The following is a 27,188-nucleotide window of genomic DNA, read 5'->3' as shown; positions in this document are numbered from 1 at the left end:
ATGTTCTGTGGCAACAGTGATAGCAGACATTTGCTTGCCTATGATGGCACAGACATGCGTAGATCAAGTCGGTGTCGAACAAATGACTAACCCGATTCAGTGCCTCTGCAGGCCCCACGACTGTGCAAAGGTTGTCTGTGTTTGTACAGTAAAGGGTTAAGGTTAGGGTGTACAAAGGCCCGATGAAACAGAATACATTGAATCACAGCATCACCATGTTTGCATCTGTTGCTCTGATATTGTTGTTGGTGTTGTTGCTTCTCCTGCTGCTTTTTTCAGCATACAGACCCAATAATTTCCTTACAGGCCTGCGACCAATCCCCGTCTTTGGAAACCTGTTGGATCTCAATTCAATTCAATTTTATTTATATAGTGGCAAATCACAACAAAAGTCGCCTCAAGGTGCTTCATAGATACAGGGAAAAACCCAACAATCATATGAGCCCCTATGAGCAGCACTTTGGCGACAGTGGGAAGAAAAACTCCCTTTTAACAGGAAGAAACCTCCGGCAGAACCAGGCTCAGGGAGGGGCGGGGCCATCTGCTGTGATTGGTTGGGGTGAGAGAAGGAAGACAGGATAAAGACATGCTGTGGAAGAGAGACAGAGGTTAATAACAGATATGATTCAATGCAGAGAGGTCTGTTAACACATAGTGAGTGAGAAAGGTGACTGGAAAGGAAAAACTCAATGCATCATGGGAATCCCCAGCAGCCTACGTCTATTGCAGCATAACTAAGGGAGGATCCAGGGTCACCTGAGGGAAGCCAATGCAGGATCTGGAGAAGCCTATTGCTGGTCTAGAGGGGGTAAAGTTTAATATCTTTTCTAATATTTTAAATATATAAAACAATTCTACAATTTTTTTAATATATGCATTCATTGATGTACACACTGATAGGTTTGTCTGAGATTCCTGCATCTTTAATTGTTTCCTGGTGTTAGTTTTTGTTTTCCGTTCTCTCTAAAAATAAAATATTAGATGGGATTAGATAAAACTTTATTAATCCCTCCGGTGGGTTCCTCCGGGAAATTCGGTAAGCTGCATACAGGTTAATAAGGGAAATGACTGTTTTTAGTCTAGATATAATGATACTCACTTGTTGAATAAATATCTTAAAAGATGAATGAAAATAGAGTTGAATATGCCAAAGGTTTTTTTTTCGTGGTAGTTATTTCACTCGGCTGTTTGTCTGCCCGAGCTGATGAGCTGAGCTCCTCACAGAACAGAGGGGGCTTGGCTCTGTGACCTGATGGTCAGTTATTTATCAAAAAATCTAACTTAAAAGAATAAAAATGCTCTGCAGAGCTGCTGTGAGGTGATTTTAGTCCAAACAAGGTCACTCGTTTGGACTAAATCTTTACGACGACGATAACTTTTTAAAATCAACTGTAAATCAATGTTACAGTGTCTCATAATTGCACTGAATCTGAATTTCATACCCTATTTTTATAAAACATGCCACTTTATCTCCCCCAGCTGGCTGAACACTATGGTAACATCTACAGCCTTTTTATTGGTCCCAGGCCTGCGGTTGTTATCATTGGGCCTTAAAGGAGGCCCTGATCCACAAAGCTGCTGACTTCTCTGGCAGACCACAACACCTAATGTACAATCATGCTGCACAAGTGAAAGGTACGATAGCTTTCTGTGACTTTCTGTCTCTTTATGCAGCCCCCGCAGACATGTTTCATCTCGTCTCAATTTTTACACCAGATCCTCTTCCTGATACAGCTCCCAAGGGATTTGTGTCTCTTCCAATCAATCAATCAATCAATCAATCAAAGCTTTATTCGCCACATGCAGGTTGCCCTGCAGTGAAATGGGACCCCACCCTCCCGACCTTACACACACAATACAGACATCACATGGGGATACAGGTCGGAGATCGGTAGCGTTACAGAAAAAACACTGAAATGTACACTACAATGGGAAAGAACAAGAGGAAAAAAAGAGACCTCTACTCATGCTGTGCTTCCATGGTAGGACAGCATGAGAACAGGAAACAAAAAAACTCCTCTGCACAAAAAGCACATAAATGTCCACAGCACAACATTATGAAAGACATGACAAGCCACAGGATTGGGTGGGGGGTGAGGAGTAATCCGAAGCGAACACAGCAGCCGCCCTGCACAGCGCTACCATTCCAGCGCGGCGCACAGACCCGCCGTGTTCCCCAGCAGGAAACAAGCATCGAAGGCGTTTGGAAAGGGAGGGGGATGAGTGCGTGCTTATCAGTGTAAGTGTATGTGTGTGCGTGTCCATAGTTCAGCTGAGACAGTGTCCTTCGCCCTATCATGCTAAGTAAACAGTCTGCCAGCCAACCCAGGTGGCCTTGCATGGAATGGGGGGAGCAGTCTAAACACAGTCGTTATCAGGGTGTTGTTGTTCAGCTCCAGCCTTGAGGCCGCAGCTGGCGCCGAAGGGGTCTCCGCATGAAGTGATGGTGGTTTTTACTTTAGTGCGAACAACTCATATGAATTTCAAAGCTGTTCTACAGTCCGACACTGGTCTCTCAATCTCCCGTTGGAGAGCCGCGAGCTTCCTATGATGTTATCAAACTTACGTTCCGTGATGTTGTCGTTCTTTTTGCTCAAAGAGCCGATTCTGAGAACTCACGACCGCAGTGCACTTCCCCAAGATGTGATCGAATTTGCGCTCAAAGGTGTTATTCGAGCGAGCCCCTCCAGATGTAATCCAGTTTTTCACTCAGAGATCTTATTCTGAGTATTCACGGCAGCCGTAGCCTCTCCAAGATCTTCTCCGTGCTGACTCAATGAGCCCATTTTGAGAAACTCACGCCTCGTCCCATCGTTCCAATCCCAGCGGGCAGCCTTGTGGGGGTTTGAACAGCCGGTTCCGCTTCCTTAATTCTTCGATAAGTCAGGGTCAAGCCAGCTCCGATCAGCCAGAACCCTGTTACCATAGTTCCGAATAGGTAGATATCTTCAGCAGTCAGGCTCACCCAAGCCCAGACTTCTCGTTGAGAAAGGGGTGTCAATTGCATTCAGAGACCAGTTGATCAAATCCATAATTCCTCTTTTAGGTTTTAGAGAACAGACTGTGAGAGAGTGTCCAGGGAAAAGTACACGAGACAGGACAAGGACACAAGAGGCTAAGCAGCGAAGATAAGGGGAAGAGGAGAGGAGAAAAGTGCGACCGCCTTCGCCGTGAGCCAAACGAAGTTTGGAACTGAACTGCATAACTTTTGCTTGTGAGGTGAATGTGTAAACCACTAAACTATGAAAATGTAACTGCTGTGGTCCTCCGTTTGTTATTTTAATGGTAAAGGAGTAAGAGCACAATGACAGCCTCGGGTCTCAGAGTTGCATCGGATAACAGTGGCCACTGGAAATGTAATGCAGACGTATTAGTCTGCATGTGGTTGGAGTGCAAGATTAAAATAAATTAAGTGGGAATACTTTCTGTGGTGACATGAATGTGATGTAAATACTGTGAAACAAAGTAAATGCTGAATGTCAAAACTCCTTACACTGGCGCCATCTGGTGGTAGCAGTGAGAACAACAGGTGATGTGCTTGTAATTACTGAAACATAATTAAAGGGATAAAAGTTTCCGTTTTTGCATGTAGCTCACCCTCCAGGAGTGGTTTTAGCAGATTACAGTCCCGGTTAGAGCACAGACGCTTCTGCCTGATGACCCTGAGAAACTTTGGTCTGGGGAAACAGTCCATGGAGCAGAGGATTCTCGGAGAAATGCAGCACGCTGTGAAGCTTCTGCAGGAAAGTGTTGGTATGCTTTTCTCCAGCAGTGAGTAACTAATTGTTTTTGTTGCTCTGTTTTTAATGACGTGTGTGACTAAAAACGTCTGTTCACATTGTTTCTCCAGGTAGGACCACAGACCTTCAGCTGCTGTTCCACACTGGAGCCTCAAACATCATCTGCCAAGTTCTGTTTGCTGAGCAACGAGGATGAATTCATCAAGTTTTCTGTTCGTCTTTTTCATGAGACATCCAAATTAATCGCTGGGGCACGGTGAGCTGCTTTCATAGTGACGCCTCTGAATATCATGCTGTCACTAATATTATGCAGAATAAATACAATCTGCAAACAAGGTCACACCATAACAAGACCTTCAGTAAAATTACATTTCATCACTTTTTTCATCTGTACAGACTTCCTGTGGTGCGCACCTTCCCGCTGCCTTTCCCGAAAGCCTTCAAGTATTTCAGGCTATGTTTTGGAAAGTTTTGATTTGCAAAACTTTTGTAAATAATCCTTATTTTATGTTTTAATGCAGAGACAATAGCAAAGCTGTCATATGTTTGATGATATACTCCTGTAGAAGTGAAGGAGCTGACAGGTGAAACCTCTTCCTTAGATGAACATGATCAATAATCATGTATAACCACTATATTAAAAATCAAATATTCTCATTCAAACCAGGAAAATGTTCGTATTAAAAATTAAAATTATGTCACTTGAAATTGAAATGTTGAGGTGACCACATGTGACCACATTGAGGCACATTTGAATCAGGCACAAATGACACAAGCACTGAGTGCTAGCTCTCCATATATTTTCAAACATTTCCCCCAAAAGCAAGAAAAGCCCCAAAATTCTGTTATTTTACTGGACGTAGTATGATGCAACACAGGATCAACAATACAGCACCTGCAGTATTAAGTGTGAGTCAGTTTTATCCATGTGTTTAAAAACATCCATGTCAGCATGACACACGGTGCAGTCATCGAAACAGCTCATCAAAGCTTTTTTCCTGTTAGATCGCCCATGAAAGAGATTTGGAGAAGTTGACAGAGAACAAAAAGAGCAAAGTTCCCGGTAAACCACGTCGTTTATAGATTGCTACCTGGAACCTGGATGAACTGGACAAGGTGTGTGTGTGTGTGTGTGTGTGTGTGTGTGTGTGTGTGTGTGTGTGTGTGTGTGTGTGTGTGTGTGTGTGTGCTGTCTCCTGCTCAAACATTTCAGTGTAAACAACTGATTAAAAAAACACTGACGCACTCGTTTCCTCTCGTCTGTTCATCAAGAGAGGAAACGACGGCTCGTTGTTTTCTGAAGACCAGCTTTCACTGCGCACCGTCACTATGCTGGAACTGACCCACCTGCAAACACCATGCTTGTTGCAATCCTCTACCTGATGAATTAGCGCGAGGTGCAGGGTATGCTTTTTATACAGTGTCTCGTTTAGCCAAGGATTAGCTGCATGTTTGATGCTTTGTGACCTGCAAAACTAACGGCATCTTAATAATAATAAATAATAATAATAATACATTTTATTTAAAAGCGTCTTTCAAAACACCCAAGGACACTGTACAGAACAAACAATACAGCCATAAAAACAGGAAATAAACACAATAATAAAAAAAATGTTTACGAGCATGGAGAAGTTATATAGAGAAGGCTATCTTGAACAGGTGGGCTTTGAAGGTGGACTTAAAAAGAGGGAATGAACTGATGTTTCTGAGGTCGGGGCATAGGGAATTCCAAAGTCGAGGGGCAGAGCGACTAAAAGCCCTGCCTCCCATGGTGAAAGGAAGACGAAAGGAAGGAACAGAAAGAAAAAGAGAAAAGGAGGATCTGAGGCACCGGGATGGGATGGAGATCTGTACCAAATCAGAGAGGTATGGTATGAATAGCCTTATAATAGACTATAAAGGAGTATTTTAAAATTAATGCAAAGTTTAACCGCTAGCCAGTGAAGCTGCTTCAGGATAGGGGTGATGTGGTGGGTAGGGGGAGTCCTAGTGATAATACGGGCAGCAGAGCTCTAATCCTGCAGGGATGATGGAATGTGTGTGAGTTTGGGGTATCACGCTTGGTAAACATGTGTTACCATCCTGCAAGGATTCGCTGTGTACCGGCTGATATGAAAACCAGATTTACAAAATATGTAGACGATAAGGAGAATCAGCACCTCCAAATCCGAGGCCATGGTCCTCAGCTGGAAAGGAGTGGAGTGCCCACTCTGGGTTAGGAATGGGTTCCTACCCGGAGTGGAGGAGTTTAAGTATCTCAGGGTTTTGTTGAGTGCGGGAGAAGGGAGCGGGACGCTGACAGACTGATTGGTGACGTGGACACTGTGCTGGTCCACTGTGGTGAAGAGAGAGCTCAGTGTAAAAGCAAAGTTCTCAATTTACCAGTTAATCTGCGTCCCCACCCTCACCTACAGTTTGAGCTGTGGATGGTGACTGAAAGAACGAGATTGCGGATACAAGCGGCAGAAATGAGCTTCCTCTGAAGGGTTTCTGGCCTCTGCCTTAGAGATGGGGACTCAGGATAGAGCTGCTCCTCCACATCGAAAGGAGCCAGCTGAGGTGGTTCGGGCATCTGATGAGGATGCCCCCTGGGCGCCTCCTGGGTGAGGTGTTCCAGGCATGTCCCACCGGGAGGAGGCCCCGGGGCAGACCCAGGACACGCTGGAGAGATTATATCTCTCGGCTGGCCTGGGAACGCCTTGGTGTTCCCCCGGATAAGCTGGAGAGGGGTGGCTGAGGAAAGGGAGGTCTGGGCTTCTCTGTTTATGCTGCTGCCCCCACGACCCAACCCGGATAAGTGGAAGAAGATCGATGGATGGATGGATGGATGGATGGATGGATGGATGGATGGACGGACACCACCAACATAGCATTTGAATGCAAAGCAAGGAGATCTGCTCATTAACTAACCTCCTTTAATTGGCCTGTAATTAGTATTTTGAGGCCATAACAGACGTCGGTCAGCCAGGACAAACTGACACCAGGTGCAGCTACTAATGTCTTTGGAATTGTGGTTGTATACACAGCTTAAAGATAACTGTGTTTCTCCGAGCATTGTCAGCAGGAAATAGACATAGCTGTGGATGGGAAGGATCAAGCCAGTTTTGAAGATGCTCTGTGTGCAGGTAGATTCAATTTTGTTTATTTATTTATTTAGACAGACTATTAACCCGTCATTGCTTTAAAGTCACCAATAAGACAAACAGGTACAATAAATGTAGCCTGAATATTTACATAGTCTGAAATAATGTATTATAGAAGGATGCTGCTGTTTCTTTGATGTTGTAACAACATAGTGTCATATTTGTCATGCAGGCTGTTATTCACGAGGTCCGGAGGATGGCTAATATTGCTCCCCTCAGCATTTTTCACCGCACTACTAAAGACACTGAGTTAATGGCGTACTCGATAGCCAAGCTAAATATGAAAGAAACAGAAATAATTTTCTTGAATAAAACATTTGAGAAAATGTTACTGCTGTGCTAAACAGCTGAGAGAAAAGTGAGGGCAGCAGTTATCGTTTTTACAATAACGTATATTTACAGCATTGGAAAATGTATGAAAGCATACGTGAGGTGATGAGGGTCATCTTTGTATTCTTTAGGGAACCATCGTCATCCCCAACCTGTCATCGGTGCTTTTTGAGGAGGGGCAGAAACTTCCTCAGTGTCAGTGGAGGGTTTGTTAGACCAGAAGCCTTCGTGCTTTCTGTGCTGCTGCACAAAAGATGTCAAATGGTCTCTCTGGTTCTTACTAACCACCAGAAGATTACAGGCTACCCTTCATTATCCTTCAGTTTCACAAAATGCTACGTGTGGGTTTTTTGCGAGGTTGTTGGTGTGAAGTTGAAATAAACAATAGCTAATAGTCTTTGAGCATTAACAAATTTATCCTTTACATCCTCAACATGAAAGACAGACATGGTCACTAAGATGTCTTCTATTAGTTTGCACTTTTTGTTTTTTGGAGGTTTTGGAGATAACAGTTACCAAATATAGTCAAGACCTTTGACCTGTGACTGATCAGTTAATGAGTCTGTTCTTTATTCTACAAACTCAGATACAAAACGAAGATAAAACTACCATTTATATGTGGACAGGAGGATGGAGTGCTAAGCTATCCACTGAGGCTAGCAGTCTGGGTAGAAAGCTGCATCCATAAACTGTATGTGTGCAACCCACACACACATAACAACTTCTAAGTTTAGCAGAAAGCTGTTGACTACACTTGTGTCAGCAGTTTCTGACACTTTTGTGTAGGCTTCATATTTCTGCCCTGGACATTACTGCTTGGTCAACATTATAGTTTAGAGGTGAATGATTGGCTCCTCCGGGGAGCCGGAGCGTGCTTCCTCATTAGTCAAACGGGAATCTGCTGGTGAACTGCTAATAATTTTTTGTGTACTTTTAAAAATGTGGCCTGATTTTGGAACTTAACGACAGAAGGACTTAATCTCTTGAGATGAAACCCGCAGTGATAGATATCTGACACGAGTCATCATTCGTTTGTGATTCACTCAGATGATTAAAAAGTTGGTCTGTTGCTGTGGTTTTACTGTACAAGAGTTACATGTGTACTTAATAATGACACAAAGATATTTAAGATATGCTCACAAATGAATCAATTCTGTCTTTTCTGGCTGACATAAAGGCACACTGCACGCTGTTCACTTTTACCAGTAGCCTTTTGATGGTAGGACAGCACTGTGTTATTGAAGCTTTTGTGTGGATGCTGTATTGTTTGACTGGGCGGGAGGCCGGGGTGGGGGGCGGGATTGTGCATGTGTGTGTGCTGACATGGACCTTCTGTGATGGCTTTCAGCTGGATGGATGATGTGGTACTGAGGACAGTGAGAGGAGAGTGGAAGAGAAAAACAGGCTGAAGGAAGATTTTAAAAACACTCATTAAACAAACGAAGCACGCGGCGAGACGCACGGCTGACTGAGATGGACTCGAAGACACTGAGACAAACTTGGGATTATCAGTAAGGGATCATCAGAAGAGGAGTTTCTCAAACATGGACTAGTCTGGGAGCGTGCACATATATAGACAAACACACACTCACCCTCATACATTCGCACACTCTGTTCCCTCGTGAGAGGCCTTGGAAGCGGACAGGTGCCATTATGCAGGAGTCTCCAGGTGCGGTTGGTGTGGATGGCAGCTACACTAGTAATGTTCCAGCCTTTCTAACTAAGCTGTGGACCCTGGTTGAGGACCCAGACACCAACCACCTTATCTGCTGGAGTGCCGTGAGTCACATCTACATTAATATTAATGGTTACTACTTAATATTAATTTTTAGTACAGTATATATAAGAAGTGAATATGGCATAGGTTGTCTATGAGAGACTGACCAGCTTGTTAAAGCTCTGGGGAAACTGTTGAAGCTGATGTTGCAGCTTTAACAGTACAAAAAATCCTACATGTCTTGGTTGCAAGATCTTTATTTGGTGGTGACTTAGTGGTTTCAGTATCAAGGCTTTGTTATTGGGTTGTTTAGCTTGTTAAGTAGTTGCATTTCTGATATTGATCCTATGTAACAAGTAACTCCATCAGTGGACTAAAGCTTTGAACAGTATCGTAAAGTAAATATTTCTGTTAATCTGAAATAGTAACAAAAATCTATTTGTGTAGTGTGAAGGCATCGAGTATGATCACAAATCCAGCACAGAGGCTCTGCCATGTGTCCTCGAGAACACCGCTGTGCATGTAAAGCTCACTGCTCATCCATGTTTGAGTTATTTTAACAAATGCAAACAAAAGCCGCTAACAAAAGCGTTACCCCCTTCAAAGCGTGTAACGTTTAGTTACAGCAGACCTTCCCAAAGTGTGGGGCGCTGAGCCATTGCAAGGGGGGGGGGGCGCGGTATGAAAGGGGGGGACGCTTGGACACTGCTAGCACGGGGCGCCCACACAAACGCAAAGCAGGAGATGAAGCATCGCTGAATATGTTTCCAAACCAACTTCATTCTAAGCCAAAGACTAGAAAATATGGTGAAGCAAATCTGCCCTTTGGCTTCACCTGCACAGGTGCTGAGGTAGGTCTCCCTGCAGGGTTGGTTTTCCCTGTGTCGGGAGCAGCGCTGGGCTGTTCAAATCACGGACAAACAGGATCCCACATCCTTGATTTTTAGTTCACAAACACTTGTTGTAATGACTAACTACTCCTGACATGTTGGAGATGTTTGCTCTGTATACAGTAAAGTTACAGCGGGATACAAATAACATCAGGCTGATCCTGCCACAGTTTGTTCCCTCGGTTCAAATCACAGACAAACAGGATCCCACAGCTGTTTATGTTTTTACACCCATTTTGCACAGAGAGGCATTTTTTAAAAATGTATTGACAGCAATGTTGAATATTATTACACAGGAAAAAAACAAGTACACGTAAAATAATCACACGGTGACGCCTCTGCCTTTGTAAATGGAGGGACAGTAACTGCGTGTAAACCTGCAGACAGTCAGATTAACAGTATTTTGTCTCTATCTGCCATTCTGCGATTCATCTCCTGTAAACAATAACATGGCCACAGTGTGACGTGAAAAAGGCACATACCTTTGACGCTGCGTGACCAACTCCGTATTCCTCGTCCACATGGAAACGCAAAAATTTCGGAATTTCGGTAAAATGTACAAATTTATACCTGCTGGTAAGAAAAAAAAGGACAAAAATGGGCAAAAACTGGGTAAAAGTTCTGTTGTTATTCATTTAATGTTCCCCAATACATGCAGCATCCATATAACGTTGATTTCACCTGGTTTCAAACAGTGATGTTGCATTTTATCACTGACAGACTCTCTGCTTGACCAAAACACCAAATTCCCAAATAGACAAACATTTACTTTCATGTTTACACCGAGTTTGTGCTGCGCTGCGTTACTGGCGTTACTCACTGCTAGTTCTGATTAAAATGTGTTATTATTGGGATCAGTCATCTGTAGACGAACCCCGGCATCGGCCAGTTTTCCAGATGACTCCCTATTGTTAGTATTATTTAATAACTCATAACGTATTATTATTTAAAGTTAACTCAGCTACTTGTAAGAGCTTACCTGGATGTCTGTGAAATCCAGAGATGGAATCAAACGCAGCACGATGGTAACCGCACTCAATGTGTAAACACATTTAAAAAGGCTAAAAGTTAACCTGATCTTCAGTTTCTTCATGTTTTTGGTTGATCTGAGGAAAAGTACATCACAGCGGTGTTTCCTGTCACACTGAGCTGCCGTACGCTAATGTTTGCAACACAAAAACGATTCAGTACAGATTAGTACGCACATGAATGATGTATTTCTCTCAGTGCTGTATTAGCTATGCACAGAGATCCTGAAAACTGATTCTGCATTTCTGTGTTTTCTCTGTTTCAGACTGGGACTAGTTTCCATGTGTTTGACCAGGGTCGCTTTGCTAAGGAGGTTTTGCCCAAATATTTTAAACACAACAACATGGCAAGCTTCGTCCGGCAACTCAACATGTGTGAGTTTCTCCTCTCCTCTCCTCTCCTCTCCTCTTCATTCTCCATTTATTTATCAGTCCTACTTTTTGCTTATAGATGGTTTTCGTAAGGTGGTAAACATCGAGCAGAGTGGTTTGGTGAAACCTGAGAGAGACGATACAGAGTTCCAACATCTGTACTTCCTCCAGGGACATGAGCACATGCTGGAACACATCAAAAGAAAGGTATGGATGCAGATAGGAGCAATGTCTCTGAAGGAGTTCTTCATTATGCTAAATTGTTTGTTTTCCTTCATAAAAATTATTAAGATCCAGTCCAGATGCTTTTCTTTTCAAGTTCCTTAGACGACGCTTCTATCAAAGCCAATAACAGTGTGGTGCTTTGACCAAAGTCCAAGACCTTGCTATTGGTCCAGTTAGGTGAAGCTGCACGTTTAGAGAGGGGTTTTGCACAAAAAATATTATTTCTCTCTTACAAAAAGACATCTGAGAAACAGAAATCATTGTTTTCTTTTTATATCAGTCTGTAACAAACCATCTCCCTCAGCTCTGGACATCCAGTGACAACATCATACTTCAAGAGTTCAGGCGCAGCTTTTTTCACTGAACACTGTTCAAATTTTCACATAAAGGAGATTTTAAAACGTGACATGAAAACACAGCATTGGTGTAGTTTGTGGACATGAACTACCATTCGTGTAAAACGCCCGTAGAACTGTAGTATTTCTGTTGTCATAAATTAATTCTATGCCAAAGTTCTTATGATTTATCTTAACATATAATTCAAATCATTCAAAAATGAGAAATGTGATTTTTCCTTTGCATTTGTGGGAAAGTGAGAAAAATGGACCCGATATTGATGCTTGATAATTGCTGGAGTTATTCATCATTTGAGGTGTTTTTACCTGAACACACAACATCAATGTTAGTTTGGAAATGAGTTACCCAGAATGCATCATGTTTTCAGGTGTCCATAGTGAAGAGTGAAGAGACTAAAGTTCGTCAGGAGGACCTCAGTAAGCTGCTGTACGAAGTCCAGCTTCTCAGGACACAACAGGACAACATGGAGTGTCAGATGCAGGACATGAAGCAGTGAGTACAGGACGTGTGTGTCTGTGTGTGTCTGTGTGGGTCTGTGTGTCTGTGTGTGTCTGTGTGGGTCTGTGTGTGTCTGTGTGTCTGTGTGTGTCTGTGTGTGTCTGTGTGGGTCTGTGTGGGTCTGTGTGTCTGTGTGTGTCTGTGTGGGTCTGTGTGTGTCTGTGTGTGTCTGTGTGGGTCTGTGTGTCTGTGTGGGTCTGTGTGTCTGTGTGTGTCTGTGTGTGTCTGTGTGGGTCTGTGTGTCTGTGTGTGTCTGTGTGTGTCTGTGTGTCTGTGTGTGTCTGTGTGTGTCTGTGTGTCTGTGTGTGTCTGGGTCTGTGTGTCTGTGTGTGTCTGTGTGTGTCTGTGTGTGTCTGTGTGGGTCTGTGTGTCTGTGTGTGTCTGTGTGTGTCTGTGTGTCTGTGTGTGTCTGTGTGTGTCTGTGTGGGTCTGTGTGTCTGTGTGGGTCTGTGTGTCTGTGTGTGTCTGTGTGTGTCTGTGTGTCTGTGTGGGTCTGTGTGTCTGTGTGTGTCTGTGTGTCTGTGTGTGTCTGTGTGGGTCTGTGTGGGTCTGTGTGTCTGTGTGTGTCTGTGTGTGTCTGTGTGGGTCTGTGTGTCTGTGTGTGTCTGTGTGTGTCTGTGTGTCTGTGTGGGTCTGTGTGGGTCTGTGTGTCTGTGTGTGTCTGTGTGGGTCTGTGTGTCTGTGTGTGTCTGTGTGGGTCTGTGTGTGTCTGTGTGTGTCTGTGTGGGTCTGTGTGGGTCTGTGTGTCTGTGTGTGTCTGTGTGGGTCTGTGTGTGTCTGTGTGTGTCTGTGTGGGTCTGTGTGGGTCTGTGTGTCTGTGTGTGTCTGTGTGGGTCTGTGTGTGTCTGTGTGTGTCTGTGTGGGTCTGTGTGTCTGTGTGTGTCTGTGTGTGTCTGTGTGGGTCTGTGTGTCTGTGTGGGTCTGTGTGTGTCTGTGTGTGTCTGTGTGGGTCTGTGTGGGTCTGTGTGTCTGTGTGTGTCTGTGTGTGTCTGTGTGGGTCTGTGTGGGTCTGTGTGTCTGTGTGTGTCTGTGTGGGTCTGTGTGTGTCTGTGTGTGTCTGTGTGGGTCTGTGTGTCTGTGTGGGTCTGTGTGTGTCTGTGTGGGTCTGTGTGTGTCTGTGTGGGTCTGTGCGAACTGATATCACAAGTCCCGCCCCTTCTTGATTTTGATTTGTCATTGTCACAGAGGCGACACTGTTTCAAAAGTTCAACAGATTTTTAGGTAAAAGGGATTTTAGTGCAGCAGAAAATAAAAACACTCAACTTCAGACGATTCGCACAAACGTGCTGAAAAAAGTTCCCTTTGACTCAAAGCCTGAAGTTTCAGACACACGTTTCAGTCCAGTGTGAACTGGAGCATCAGACGTTCTGCAAAATCACTTTGTTTATTTTACTGTAGGTGCAAAAACTACATTTGTAGATTATTACAGTCATAAACACGTGTAAGCACAGAAACGTTTAATAGTTTATATTTGACTGAAATTTGAATGTGAATTACTGTGATTGTGGAAGAGTGTTGTGCTGTTCTCTGGAAGAATATAAGCACAGTCTTTCATATTAACTAACAATTATTAAAGCGTAGACACCTAAATAAAAACAGTTAGCCCTTTTGGATCGTTGTGATCCTGTTTTTATTTATTTTAACATTTTAACCTCTGAGGGAGCTGAAAAGTATGATGTGTGTGTGGAGCCCAGAAACATGACTGACGCTTGTTGGGCTGCATAAAATGTCCTTGTTCAGTTTTACACTGGCAGAGAAACGATGCCCTTCCTGACTCTTCTGTCTCCTTGAAAAAATATTTCACATTTTTCTAGTTAAAAACATTTTTTTTATTTGTCCTCTGAACTTGTTTTTGGTAAAATAAATACAGCCATGCTACAGCGATGTCCGCTCGTGGTCATCTGACCCACACACTCACACATTGCTGGCCCATGTTGAAGACAGGGATTGTGTCAGAGCAGCAGCTAACCTGTGTTTTGTTTCTCTTGCTAAGTAGATGACCTCACTTTTTTTCTACACACTATTGTTACTGAACAGAGCTGCTGTGCCTGTTGTGTGGCTGCTTTGTGCTCCGTATTGTTTGTTAATGAGAGAAGAGAATGTTCACCTGCTCACCTGACTAACACACACACACACACACATCGGTAACCACTGGTAATCTTCTCAGAAAGGTGAGCACACGTGAACACAGGTGCGTGCATATGTATGTGAGCAATGGTGTGGACATCCATCACAGAAAGTCAGTGTGTCAGCAGGTGGATGATGAACATCATCGCTGTGTGTTTATGTCGACGTGACGCCATTGCTTCCTTTAGCTACCCTGCACACATTTCCACATTGAGGGAAATTTGGGATTTAACCAACACAACTATTTAAACTTTTCTTCTTTTGCACATCAACAAAACAAAGACAGAATCTTCATTTCCTCAGGGTGGATTGTTTTTAGGCAAATGGAGGAAAAGACAGCTAATAGAGTCATAAATACATTATAGAGATTGCACATGATTAAACTTGTTGAGCATGTTTGGCTGAAAGATTTCTGCTGTGCACTGATGCCTGACAGGTTAAATGAAACACTGCTTGTGCCTGAAGCACGCATGCTCGTGAGATTAACCTGAATGAACCTAAAGTAGTGAAAAAAACCTACATGGAAGAATCGACTGTGCTCTTTTCTTTGCATCACATCGAAACCCAGTTTTTAACTCTGCTTATTAAAAACGTAATTAGTCTATAAACAGGTGGCTATAACAAAACGTTCAGGTCGTACTTGTAATGTTTCGCATTCGTTCTGCTCGTTCCGCCTTTCTGATCTCTGCAGTGTTTCCCCTCCGTTTGCAGGCAGAATGAGGTGCTGTGGCGGGAGGTGGTGTCACTGAGACAGAACCACACGCAGCAACAGAAAGTCATGAACAAGGTCAGTCTATGGGTACTCATGATGCATTTATATGTTTATGTAAAACACAGATACAAAAGTAAGTAATGAAAGTTTTTGCCTTCACGTTTGACTCACGGGGCGGTCGTGGCTCAAGAGTTGGGAGTTCGCCTTGTAATCGGAAGGTTGCTGGTTCGAGCCCCGGCTTGGACAGTCTCGGTCGTTGTGTCTTTGGGCAAGACACTTCACCCGTTGCCTACTGGTGGTGGTCAGAGGGGCCGGTGGCGCCAGTGTCCGGCAGCCTCGCCTCTGTCAGTGCGCCCCAGGGTGGCTGTGGCTACAATGTAGCTGCCATCACCAGTGTGTGGATGTGTGGATGACTGGATGTGTAAAGCGCTTTGGGGTCCTTAGGGACTAGTAAAGCGCTATATAAATACAGGTCATTTACCATTCACGCTTCTGTATTTCACATGTATCTTCCACTCTAAAGGAATAAACACTGAACAAATACTTCAAAGCTATATTTCGGTGATGTTACCGTTTCTTTCTGTTATCGCTGAGCTTCCAGCATCTTTGTAACTGATGAAACCTGCCAGAGGTCGGCAGCATATAATTTTCCTTCCAGACGTTATTCAAACTACACAGTGGATGTTTGTTCTCTGTGGGTTCGTCGCTGTGGTGGAAAGTAAATGAAGTTCTTTTCACAGCTAAGGTGATTTATGTATAAATTTGTGAGACGTTTGAATGCAGGACCGACGGCACTTGTATCACAGTGTTTTACAGTATTTCTTTTGAACTTTTTGTTTTAGAGTTGAAGGTAAATGTTCTGGCGTCATAAAGCATTGTTTCCTTTGCTTTGATAGAGTGCTGTTTTAACACCGTCAGCTAGCTTACTGGATTGTTACTTGAAGCATCAGCACTTTTGCTGCATGTCTGATTCACAAAAAGATGAATCAGTTTATAAAGTGAAAATGTTCAGACCATCAGACCTGAGAAACACAAAGGTTCATCGTCTGAACATGTGAGCGGGGAGGTTAGGGCTCGTGTCTCTCAGTTTCCTGTTCTGTTTATATCTGAAGGTAAAAATGAGAGTTGGTGATGTTTTCCTGTGTGAGCTGCTGATTCACACATGCTCGTTCTGTCTTTGCCAGCTGATTCAGTTTCTGTTCAGCCAGATGCAGTCCAACACACCCAGCACTGTGGGCCTAAAGAGAAAGCTGTGAGTAGACACACACCTACACACACAGAGCCGTGCACAAACACACACGGGCGCACAGTAGAGCAATCAACAAAAGTGAGACAAACAGGGCCACAGTGGGGCAGAGGGAAGGGCTGGCTCAGCTGACAAACTGAATAATCGAACTCAACAAGCGATGTGAATGGAGACAAGTGCTGAATCAGTCAGTCAGACACAAACACACACACACAGTGAAGGCAGAGCAGGGTGCGCGACCCTGCACGACAGGCTGTGTGTGTAAAATGCTGGTTCAGCTTTGTTACTGAGAGTGAACGAGGCCGACGTGAGAAAGCAACGGCACACCGCAACACAAAAGTGCCAAAGAAATGTGTATTTCTGGGTCGGGAAGAGTTCAGATGTATGCTTTGCAGAAATGTGTGTCTTTTTTTTCATACACTTCCACAATCTGGGTTTTGTGTCCTAGTTCATCTACTCTCACTGCAAGTTTCCTTGCTCCAAAATTAACCTTTTAAAAAAGCTTCGAGCTCATTTCTGCATGGGTCTTAACATGTGCACAAGTCTAGCATGTTTGCCATCATAGTTACAGTGTTAGCATGTAAACTGAAGCACAGATTCCTTGGATGGTCTGTATCACCACAGACAAGCATACAGTTTGTTGGTTAATCCATTAAAAACATTCCACATACACATCACAGAGGTCCAGTTTAATGATTTAAAACAGTGGAGGTGGGGTCTAGCACACCACTGGCTGCTGCCAGCTGACTTTGCCCTTCAGTGTTGAGATTATTATCCGTGGATATAAAGCACACACACACAACTATGTGTTTGCTGCATGGACTTGTTGGTTAATAAATAGAAAACCGAAGGAGCACATGAGCTCTTGAAAGACTGAATCTTGTGACACAGCATTGTTAATTACATGAAGCCGTGTAACAAAGACGGATCGAAAAGAACTGTAGCATTCAGCAGGTTTCAGTGTAAACACCACAGACAAACAGACGTCTGCTCCAGTCACACCAATTAACCATTTGTTAATTAGTACATTGATGATCATTGTGCGTAGCTGATATTACTACTGTTTTATAACTTAGTGAAACAATAACGCTTCCTCCAGGCCTCTGATGTTGGACGATGGCTCTCCCAGCCCTCCTGCCTCCAAGTTCAGCCATAGTCACCAGATGGAAGCCATCCACGAGCCCTTCTACATCCAGTCGGTGAGAACGACACACCTCAAGTCTGGTTTTCAGTTTGTTGAAAGTACCGTGTGGACACATTTTACTGGGAACTATAATTAATAATCTGCTGTGCTGCTGCTGACCTTCCACATTCAGCACAAACAGCGCTGGTAGCAACATGCAGTCAAATCAGCTGTGAGGTAAACAGCTGGCCTTCCTAAGTGCTCGGCTATGTGCGATTCTAAAATGACCTTTAAAACCAACTGATCGAGTACATACACACTTCCCAATACTGATGAATCTAAATGTAGAACCATGACAGCTACTGTGTTAAATCATAATTTATTATACAGATGAGGACAGAATCATTAGCACCTCTGATACTAATAATGAATCATATCATTTTTGCTGGATAATAGATTCTATTCTTTTGTTGTAGGTTTTGGCAACTCGCACCTACATCGCCTGAAATATCACAGCCCATTCTTCTTTGGCTAAGCTCTCAGGCTTCTCCATGTTTGATGGTCTCTTCTTGCATTTACCTCAGTCTGAAGAACTTCAGTGGGATTTAAATCAGTGCATTGTGCAAGCCATTCAATAACATTCACTTTGGCCTTCTGCAGGTAGTTCTTCACTGTGGAGTGCTTGAGGTTTTCTTTCAAAATCTTCTGTTATCTTTCCCGACTCCCCACAGTTGTGTCTCACTGTGGGAATGGTGTCCTTGGGGTTGTCTAAGGAGCTTGGGAAGAAAAGCATCTGGAGATGCTTGAAGATGTTTCACCTCTCATGGTGGAGAGTCCCAGATTTAAGCCCTGTGGGAGTGTTCCCCCAAGAGGGTCATGGACTCCCTATTGATCCTCTACCTAATCCCACGAGCCAAGGTGTGAAAACAGGTGTGGGTCACAATCAGCCAGAGTTTCGGGTGTGTTCATTGTGAAACCTGGCCCCACCTTATCATGTGATTTCCTGAGGTCAGATGGCCCAGGATGTGAGTGGGCGTTAAGGCGTCTGGGAAGGATCTCAAAACTGGATTATAGATGGCAGAGAGTTGGTGTCGTAAACCCCGCCTCTGTTCAAAGATGGTCGCTCACAGTGGACATAGATGCTTCTTTCACTCCTCTTTCAAACCATCTGTCCTCTCTGTCTAAGATGTGAACACTGGCGTCCTCAAAAGAGTGACCTTTGACCTTTAGATGCAGATGGACCACTGAGTCTTGTCCTGTGGAGGTGGCTCTTCAAACAGGAGAGGCCTCTTCAGATATAAGTAGTGTTTCTAGCCAAAGAGCTCTAGTTTTGTCTTATCTGACCAAAGTCTTCTGGCTTGAAGACGTCTCTTCTGAAGAAGTGGAGTTTTGTTCCTGTGCAGGCTTCTCGTGATTATCTTCTTTGAGACTTCAGTTCCCAACTCGGCCAAGTCATTCACCAGTGTCTCGGTCGTTCTTCTGCTGTAAACACATCTCTCACTAGTTTCCTTCTTTGAAATCTTTTGCTTCCTACCTCTGACAGACTGGCTCTTTACTGTCCAGCTTTCTTTGATGAAACTTCTCACTCCAGTTCATGATACTTGGAATGATAACTTTGGATCCATCTCCTATTTTATGAACATCAACAATTATTTTTTTCCATTTTAGACAAGCGTGTTTATAACTGATGCACTTTTTAACCTTTAATAGGAGGGGTTAATCATTTTGTCCTCATCTGTTTGAATACATATCCTAACACTCCAGCGCCATCAATCCAGCTGTTACTGTACGTCACCACTAGGGGGAAGCAATGTGCAGTGACAGATTTAGGGGGCCACCGATGTGCTTCACTGCAGTCCGAGGTCAAACACATGAGTCTGTAAAGGACTGTTACATACAGGCTCTGCTGCAAAGGCAACAATCACAGAAGTGTTGAAGTTGAAAAAAGGTCTAAACGAGTCCAACGAAATTCTGACTTCAACTGTTTTCAGGAACCAAAAGCATTTATGTGGGCTCACAACCAGATATGTTTGAACAGATTCTAGGTTGTGTGTTGTTTTGTTTTTTTAACTAAATACAAGCATCCTGAAAATCTTCAACTTCATTGGTGCTAAATTTATTAGAGCAAACATGCATCACAGTCCTCTCCTCTTTGCCCTCAGCCATCCAGTGATACTGCTTCCTGCTCTGCTAGCGGACTTGCAGGAGGACCGATTATATCCGATGTTACTGATATGTCTCAGGCGAGCATGGCTCTGCAGATGCAGCCTGATGAGACTAGGTAGGAGATCCATGTGTGACTTTCTTGGCTCACTATTAAAAGCTACTTTTAACACACAACGTGTGACTCTGCTTGTAGGGAGAAGTGCATGATGCTGATCAAAGAGGAGCCTGTGAGTCCAGGGGTACGAGGGGGAGGAAAAGGAAGCAGTGTCCCGGGAGGAGAGGCTGTAGCGTTGACCTCCCCGTGTGAGGTGTGCTCCTCTGAACCACCTGTCCTTCCTGTTGCAATGGTCCAATCTGTTCTGGAGGGGAGGGGCTCTGTAGGCTCCATGCTGGAGAGGAGGAGCAAGAGACCTGCTCTGGAGAGGTAGGTGCTCACAGGTGGACGAAGTCATGAAAAATGTAATGCAACAGAAAAGTACTGTGAGGTGTATGAATTGTATAACACATCCTCCATGTGTGTGTGCAGAGCTGAGGTTGCAGACACAGTGGAGAATGTGGACATGAGTCTGGAGGAGCTGCAGCATCTGCTTCTTAGGAGCCATCAGCAAAACGCTGTGGAAGCTGGGACCAGTGCTGTCATGGATGTCAGTAGATATTTGCGACATCAGGCTGACCGATGTCAGTTTGATGATTATTAGGGATGGGTATCGTTTAGGTTTTATCTGATACCAGTACCAAACCGGTACTTTTGAAACGGTGCCGGTGCTTAAACGGTGCTCGAACCGGTGCTTAAAGAATCAAGAACACCAACTTTGTCCAAAAACCTCTCATGTTCAGCTGTTTTTTGTAAAAAGATAACAATGTTAGCCTTTTCTGCAGCTATGGGGGATTTATGGCATCACTCTTGGCTGGAAGCAGTGCTTAAACAATGGAAAAAACAAACTTTGTCCAAAGTTTAGCTGTTTTCCACTTTTTCTTTGGTCATTTTAGCCTTTTTGGCCAGGGTGAAGGGAGTATCTGCCATCAAACAAGAGGACAGCTGCATGTAGCTATGATGGTGTTTGCTAGTTCACCTTACATGCATTAATGTAATAACGTGGTTAGCCTACTCAACGTAAATTACACACGAACAACATTAAGCTACTCACGCAGAGAAGAACGGCTGCTGCTGCATCATCATCCTCATCATTTCTGCTACACTGGCAGGGCTAGGGGCCAGGGCTCTCCTCTTCGGGTTCTTGGGGGATGTTGCTAACTCCGGGTCCGATAACAGGCACCACACCCGCAGTAGATGTGCTCGGTGTGAGGTCTCGCAGCAAGCTATCAAATACGGCGCATTTCTCGGCTTTAAAAAAACGCTATGCGTCGCCAGGTGTTTCATCAGATTCGAGGTGTTACCTCCTTTGACAGTATCACAGTATCAGCTTAAAGCACTTGTTGCTGCTGAGTTTGCATCTTTTGCTGTGAAGTACAGCCAGACTTTTGAACGCTTTGCCTTGGACATTTTTAATCTGTAGCTCTGCTCTAACAGAACGTATGTACCTGGCCCCGCCTACTATCCTCGGAAACGTAAAATGATTGGCTAGAATCCAAAGTGTGTGACATCTCAGTAAAAAAAAAGAAGAAATAAAGCACCGAAATGTGCTCTGCTTTTCGGTCTGGTTACTACCGTTTATGTCAGAACTGGTGCCATGATACCGGTACCCATCCCTAATGATTATAGACAGCAGCCAGCGGAGTGTATTATTGTATTCATATCATTATGCTGCTTCCCCCCTGTTTCTTCTAGCCTTTCAGTCTAAGTCTGCCTCTGACTGAGTGGAACTTCACAGAGATGGAGCCCAACCTCAAACCAGTAAGTTTAGTCATGTGACTCTCAAAGCTTTAGTCACTGGGAGGTAAACCAGCTCAATAATATTGAAAAGACCCAACAATCCCCTACGAGCAAGCACGTGGCGATGATGGAGAGACTTTCATCTTCTATTTTATTTCCAGTTTCAGTAACATTAAATTCAATGTTCATCTGATTCTTAGACATTTTTCCGCACAGCAACACAAGTGCTTCAGTTTCACTACGATGATGTGCATCAGTGTGAAAACACTGATCAGCTACAAAGTGAATGCTGTAACAGGATCAGTCACATCAGTGCAGTGTGAAAAAGCCCCAGCAGGTGGAGCTTTACTACAGCAGCTCCATACTGCTCTGTGACAGAGACACTTAAGGAAGCAGAATATGACTCTGATACAAACTCCAGATGTTTTTATACCGTTCACCTTGTGGGAAGCTCTCACTACCAGCAGCTGCAGGAGGACAAAATATTCTTCTTACAGCCTCATATTCACTGGAGTTTAGTGATGTTTTGTATGAGACCTCTCCACCTTTGAGGATCTTTGAGAGTCTTCTGCAGATCTCCTCCTGATTGGTTGATCCCATGGGCTGGTCTATTGATGTGTCACCTGCTGATTGGTTCCTGTGAACATTTTAAAAACACTGGTTCCTGCTCAGCCTCCAGTCTGTGATGATGAACTGACTCTGACACCGGAGCTCCCCAGTCTCTTATTTTGTAAAGCATCTCAGCCTTTCCTGTGGTGCCAGCACTCTTGTGTGGGGGTAAAAATGAGTATGTTCAGACCCTGTAGCACAAAGTTTCTCTCCTCTCAAGCCTTGGGGTTCTCATCAATCAGTCACCATGATACTTTGGAATGATCTACAGCAGCAGGGGAAACCTGCTCGTGTGTCTGCTGGAGTTGAAACTTCTTTTGAAGTAAATAAACATAATTTGTCCATGCACTGCAGACCAACCCAACTCTGGCTAAATGTCTGCTGCCAGCTCAAACAGTGAAGGTTTTGGGAACACTTTGGAAGGCTGTGCCTTTTCTGGCTTTCTCCTCGGTCACTATTGTTGGAGTTTCTTCAGTCAGATTTTCCCCCACTTTCGTGCCTCAGAGGTGCAGCCCTCTTTCTCGATACATCGTCACCAACATCTGGCTTTTTAAAAACCCACTTTGAGAGATCTGCATTTTTAAAAATTGCCTTGAAGAATGGTCACATGGTAACCTAGTGCCATGAAATGTTGATCTGAAGTCAAAGGAGCTTGGAAAGAAAAGCGTCTGGACTTCTTTAAGTTACTTGAAGACGTTTCACCTCTCATCCGAGAAGCTTCTTCAGTGCTAAGGTCAAATGGTGGAGAGTCCCAGATTTAAACCTAGTGGGAGTTTCCCCCCACAGAGGGACAAAGGACCCCCTGATGATCCTCTAATCGCCTGAGCCAAGGTGTGAAACTGGGCGTGGGTCACAATCAGCCAGAGTTTCGGGTGTGTTCATTGTGAAACCTGGCCCCACCTTATCATGTGATTTCCTGAGGTCAGATGGCCCAGGATGTGAGTGGGCGTTAAGGCGTCTGGGAAGGATCTCAAAACTGGATTATAGATGGCAGAGAGTTGGTGTCGTAAACCCCGCCTCTGTTCAAAGATGGTCGCTCACAGTGGACATAGATGCTTCTTTCACTCCTCTTTCAAACCATCTCTGTCCAAAATGTGAACATTGGCCAGAAGAAGCTTCTCGAATGAGAGGTGAAACGTCTTCAAGCAACTTAAAGAAGTCCAGACGCTTTTGTTTGCAAGCTCCTTGACTACGATGACCTGGATGACTGAGAACCTTCACAGACATGTTGATCTGAAGTGTTTTTTCAGATCAACCACTGCTAACTGCCTTTTCCTAATTGTTGACCCTGAATGTTCCTGCTATCCTACAAAAACACAAAACCCCAGCACTGCACTCTGTTAAACTGTCTTATAATTACAGTGTTTTCTGATCCTGTGTCACCACATTGTTATATCTGCCATCCTATATTTCACATGTGCAACACGGGTGGCTTCAGATACCCCCCCCCACAGCCCACTCATGTTGACTGAAGACACAAAGACCAGCTGTGGAGCCCTGCTAGTTCTGTTTAATACAACTGTTACTTTAACTTGTGGTCTGAGTCTTAATTCATTCTTCATCCTGCTTCTGTTCCTCTTCAATTTAGATGAGAACACTTGATTGTTGACATTTTCTCTGTGTGATTGTAGAGTCTTTACCTTACAGTATAAAGTGCATCGAGTTGGTTGTTGTAAATAAAATTGAGCTGAGATTATTCAGTAATTATAAATACATAAAATTCAGAGTTTTGTATGAAGAACACATAAAGTGTGATTTGGTGTATTTTGGATGTTTTAAAGCCACTAAAATTACAACCTTTTATTAAATGTTCAAAGCTCCCTTTAGTGCCACGTTTGTTCATAATCTTTTCTGTTCCCAGCATTTACAGCCTTGGTGTTTATTAGCATGGATATTTCATAACAACATGAATGAGTGAATGATTTATTAGCTCATACTGAGTTTTGTACAGTGCAGTCCTCACATATTTGTTGTGTAAACAAATTGTTTGATATAATATGAAACGTTTCTGTTGGGATTTATTTTAACGTGTGCATGTTTATTTTCACAGTACATGTTCCAGAACCAGGAAGTCGAGGCTTTTCCAGCCGCTGGCTGTGAAGAACAGTGAATTTGTGCCGTGAACAGTCCTTTCTGAGGTGAAAGGTAAAAGTCTCTTGTTTAAGACTAATGTCAATGCAGCTTCATATTGTCAGAGGATCATCAGACTAATCGAACTGTCAAACAAATCCATTTCTTTGTGCACGAATGCAGGACTGTTTTTTACAGTGTTGTCACGTCACGAAGAAATGATTTAATCAGCGTATTTCTCACATCAGCCACAAACCACACGCATGCTGCATCTGACTGAATCGTATTCGTTTAGCTGCTGGAAAGTGTTTTGGTAACTTTTTGTGATTTAAATAGACTTTTTGCCCGTACACAATGAGACACAGCTTCTCATTGTTCGTTCATAGATCCCCCTGGTATTACACTGAAAATAAACATTGTAATGTATTAACAGATATAAAAATCGTGACACAGCTCCTCGCTGCTCACACACAGCAGACCTGCTCTCTGATTCCTGTTCAGGTTTGCCACCGTGTGGTCAGAATCAGACTTCAGAGGTTCAGAAGTCTTTGGATGACGAGAACATTTTAGCTTCTGTGTATCGACCTCGTAGATCGTTAGTTAAGCAACCTGGGACTGAGGGGGCGGCTGAATCCTTGGTTTGGGCTCAGGAGGAGACTCACGTTGCTTTGGGATGTGTCAGGGAGGAAGTTTAAGAATCTGCTGCATCAGATCTGTGGAGGTACCTGCTATGGTGACCTCTTGAAAGTATAAATAGTTGTTGTCACTTTTAAATAAAATGAGTGGCTTTAATGCTTGCATGAATGAAACCATTATTATAAAGACATCACTTGACCCACATGTCCAAACTCCTGAAAGAGTAGCTGATCGCAGCACAGAAACAGCTTTAGTGAAGGTTACAGCTGATACTCTTAGAGCCTGCTAGACCTCAGGTTGACACCTCAAACCTTTATATTTTATTACAGAGATTAGAATGCTGTAGGCTTTAAATGTACTGCGTGCAGCGGATGAACCAAATCTCTTTAATATGCTCCAATTTTTAATATAAATGGGGAGTCTTCTTCACAAATTAAGGTTAATTATGGGGTTCCAGTGGGCTCTGCGCCGCGGCCGGCCCTGTTTACATTATACATGCTTCCCTCAGGCAGTATCATCAGCATACATTTTCATTGCTGCTCAGATGATACCCAGCCAGAAACAGAGAGCATATTTCTCCCATATTGACTTCCTGTTAAATCTGGAACTGAATTTAAAATCCTTGAATAATCAGATTGGCCCTTATGTCAAAGACTTCGCAACACCACATCAGCACAGAGCTCCTCGCTCGCAGACCGCTTCTGGTTCGTTTAAAGGAGAACGGGAGGCAGAGCTTTCAGCGTTCAGGCTGCTTTTCTATAAAACTAGACGTTTTTTGTAATGTAAAGGTTTGTAACCTCATCTGCATTATTTTTAATAAGAAAATGAACGTGATGCCACACCGATGACTGAAAACTGTGTGCTCAGTTTCTGACGCTCCTTTCTCCTGTTTGTGTCTGCAGGTCACAGACGCTGCCGTTACGCTTTGTACTCCAGTGGGCACCAGTTTGAGCCCCAGGCCCTGCCAGGCTATTTCCTACAAGTGACTTTGATTTTATTCTTTATACATCCACATGCCTACAACAGAAAAAGGTCTCTGCGGTCGTTTTGATCAAAGCTTTTACTTCCTGGTTTTTTGACTTCATCGGATCTATCAGCTGTCTGATCTGTGGGCATGAACGATACCCACATGGCGAAAAAAGATGTTAGTGACTATGATTTTCACAGTTAACCAATCACAGAAGAGCATTACGACAGCCTTACATCTAGACTCTGATATTAAGCCGGATGGATGCAGACGGTGCATTCTTGGCTCCTGCACTTTAGTCTTTGTGTGAGAGGGAGTTCCTGCTTGGAGAGGTGACTTTTTCTTCCTATAAAGATTTCACGACAGATGAATATTTTTTATTAGTTTATCCTTATTAAGAATATGATGTATTTGTATCAAAGAACAAACTTTGGCAGATTTTATGTGATTTTCTCAGTCTGTGTAGGAGTGTAGATTTTGAGGTATACTTTAGGCATTTGAAAAAAATCATATCCTTCAGAGAGATAAGCGTGTTCGCGTTTCTATCAGGCTGTGTTAAAATCCATAAAGAAGGCTCTCTGAAATCTATCGCAGTAGAAGGTAACACCCATCTTTGCACAGTCCCAACGTGAAGCCTGGGATTAGGTTATTTCTCTTCTGTCTGATTTAAGTGTTAAGTTTTAATAGACAGATTCTCATTTGACAAAATCTACACTGGACACTACGGCATATTTGCACAATCGGTATATCTAGTCATTTATCTAGTTACAACAGTGGGTCATTGATTTCCTGTTTGTAAATAGCCAGCACTGGGTTGCTCAGTAAATGAATGACAGCATTTTTAAACCGTAATCTTTCATCTTGGAGACGAGTGGTCACACAGTGTTGCTGCACTTGTATCTGTGCTCAGTGCTACACATGCATAAAAACCAAAGTCAGGACAGGGGGCTACGCCAAAACCACAAGGAGACGAAGAATTCGTCAGCTGTCCAGGAGCCGGTGTTTACTTTGACTTTGTTTCACTGAATGTACGGTGGGGTGATTACTTGATAATTGAATCTTTTACCTGCTTGAAGGAATGCGTCTTATTTACTCTGGATAACGACAGTTTATGACAGATTATGACGTTGGACATCGAATATTAGTCCTCACCACTGTTTGGAGGCAGTAGATGAACTTGAATTGTGCAATACTGTACAGAACTGTGAGAAACTGCAATGACCATAGGAATGTAGAGAGCAGCAGCTGTAAGTGGTGGACTGGAAAGCACCATAGAAAGATGCACTGCAGAAGGATAATGTTAGCTTGTGAGCCTAAAAGCCCCGCTATTCATACAGAGTCTGACAAAAGCTTCAAATTTTAGTAGCATTAGTGAGGAGGTCAGCTGCAGCGCTGCCT

General features: G+C 43.5%; 1 protein-coding gene and 1 pseudogene across 2 annotated transcripts; both read left to right on the top strand.

The window, feature by feature from the left end:
* Positions 1-4,847, top strand: LOC143419614 (cytochrome P450 2J1-like; annotated as a pseudogene). The gene is made up of 8 exons (XR_013099623.1): positions 1-67; positions 280-348; positions 777-808; positions 1,480-1,495; positions 3,593-3,753; positions 3,851-3,996; positions 4,137-4,649; positions 4,746-4,847. The product of XR_013099623.1 is annotated as a cytochrome P450 2J1-like (transcript).
* A 1,959-nt stretch (positions 4,848-6,806) lies between these two features.
* hsf4 (heat shock transcription factor 4) lies at positions 6,807-26,161 on the top strand. The gene is made up of 14 exons (XM_004569159.5): positions 6,807-6,865; positions 8,562-8,992; positions 11,115-11,223; positions 11,300-11,427; positions 12,170-12,294; positions 15,139-15,214; positions 16,324-16,391; positions 17,485-17,584; positions 19,671-19,789; positions 19,868-20,098; positions 20,201-20,318; positions 21,464-21,529; positions 24,168-24,262; positions 25,726-26,161. Exons 2-13 carry the CDS (start codon positions 8,867-8,869, stop codon positions 24,225-24,227), a joined length of 1,326 nt encoding a protein of 441 aa, XP_004569216.1. The 5' UTR covers positions 6,807-6,865; positions 8,562-8,866; the 3' UTR covers positions 24,228-24,262; positions 25,726-26,161.
* Positions 26,162-27,188: the final 1,027 nt, after the last annotated feature.

The sequence above is a fragment of the Maylandia zebra genome, linkage group LG7, assembly GCF_041146795.1.
Source record: "Maylandia zebra isolate NMK-2024a linkage group LG7, Mzebra_GT3a, whole genome shotgun sequence".
Classification (NCBI taxonomy): Eukaryota; Metazoa; Chordata; class Actinopteri; order Cichliformes; family Cichlidae; genus Maylandia; species Maylandia zebra.
The sequence above is the reverse complement of the archived record's forward strand: the minus strand, read 5'-3'. Positions and strand labels throughout refer to the sequence as shown.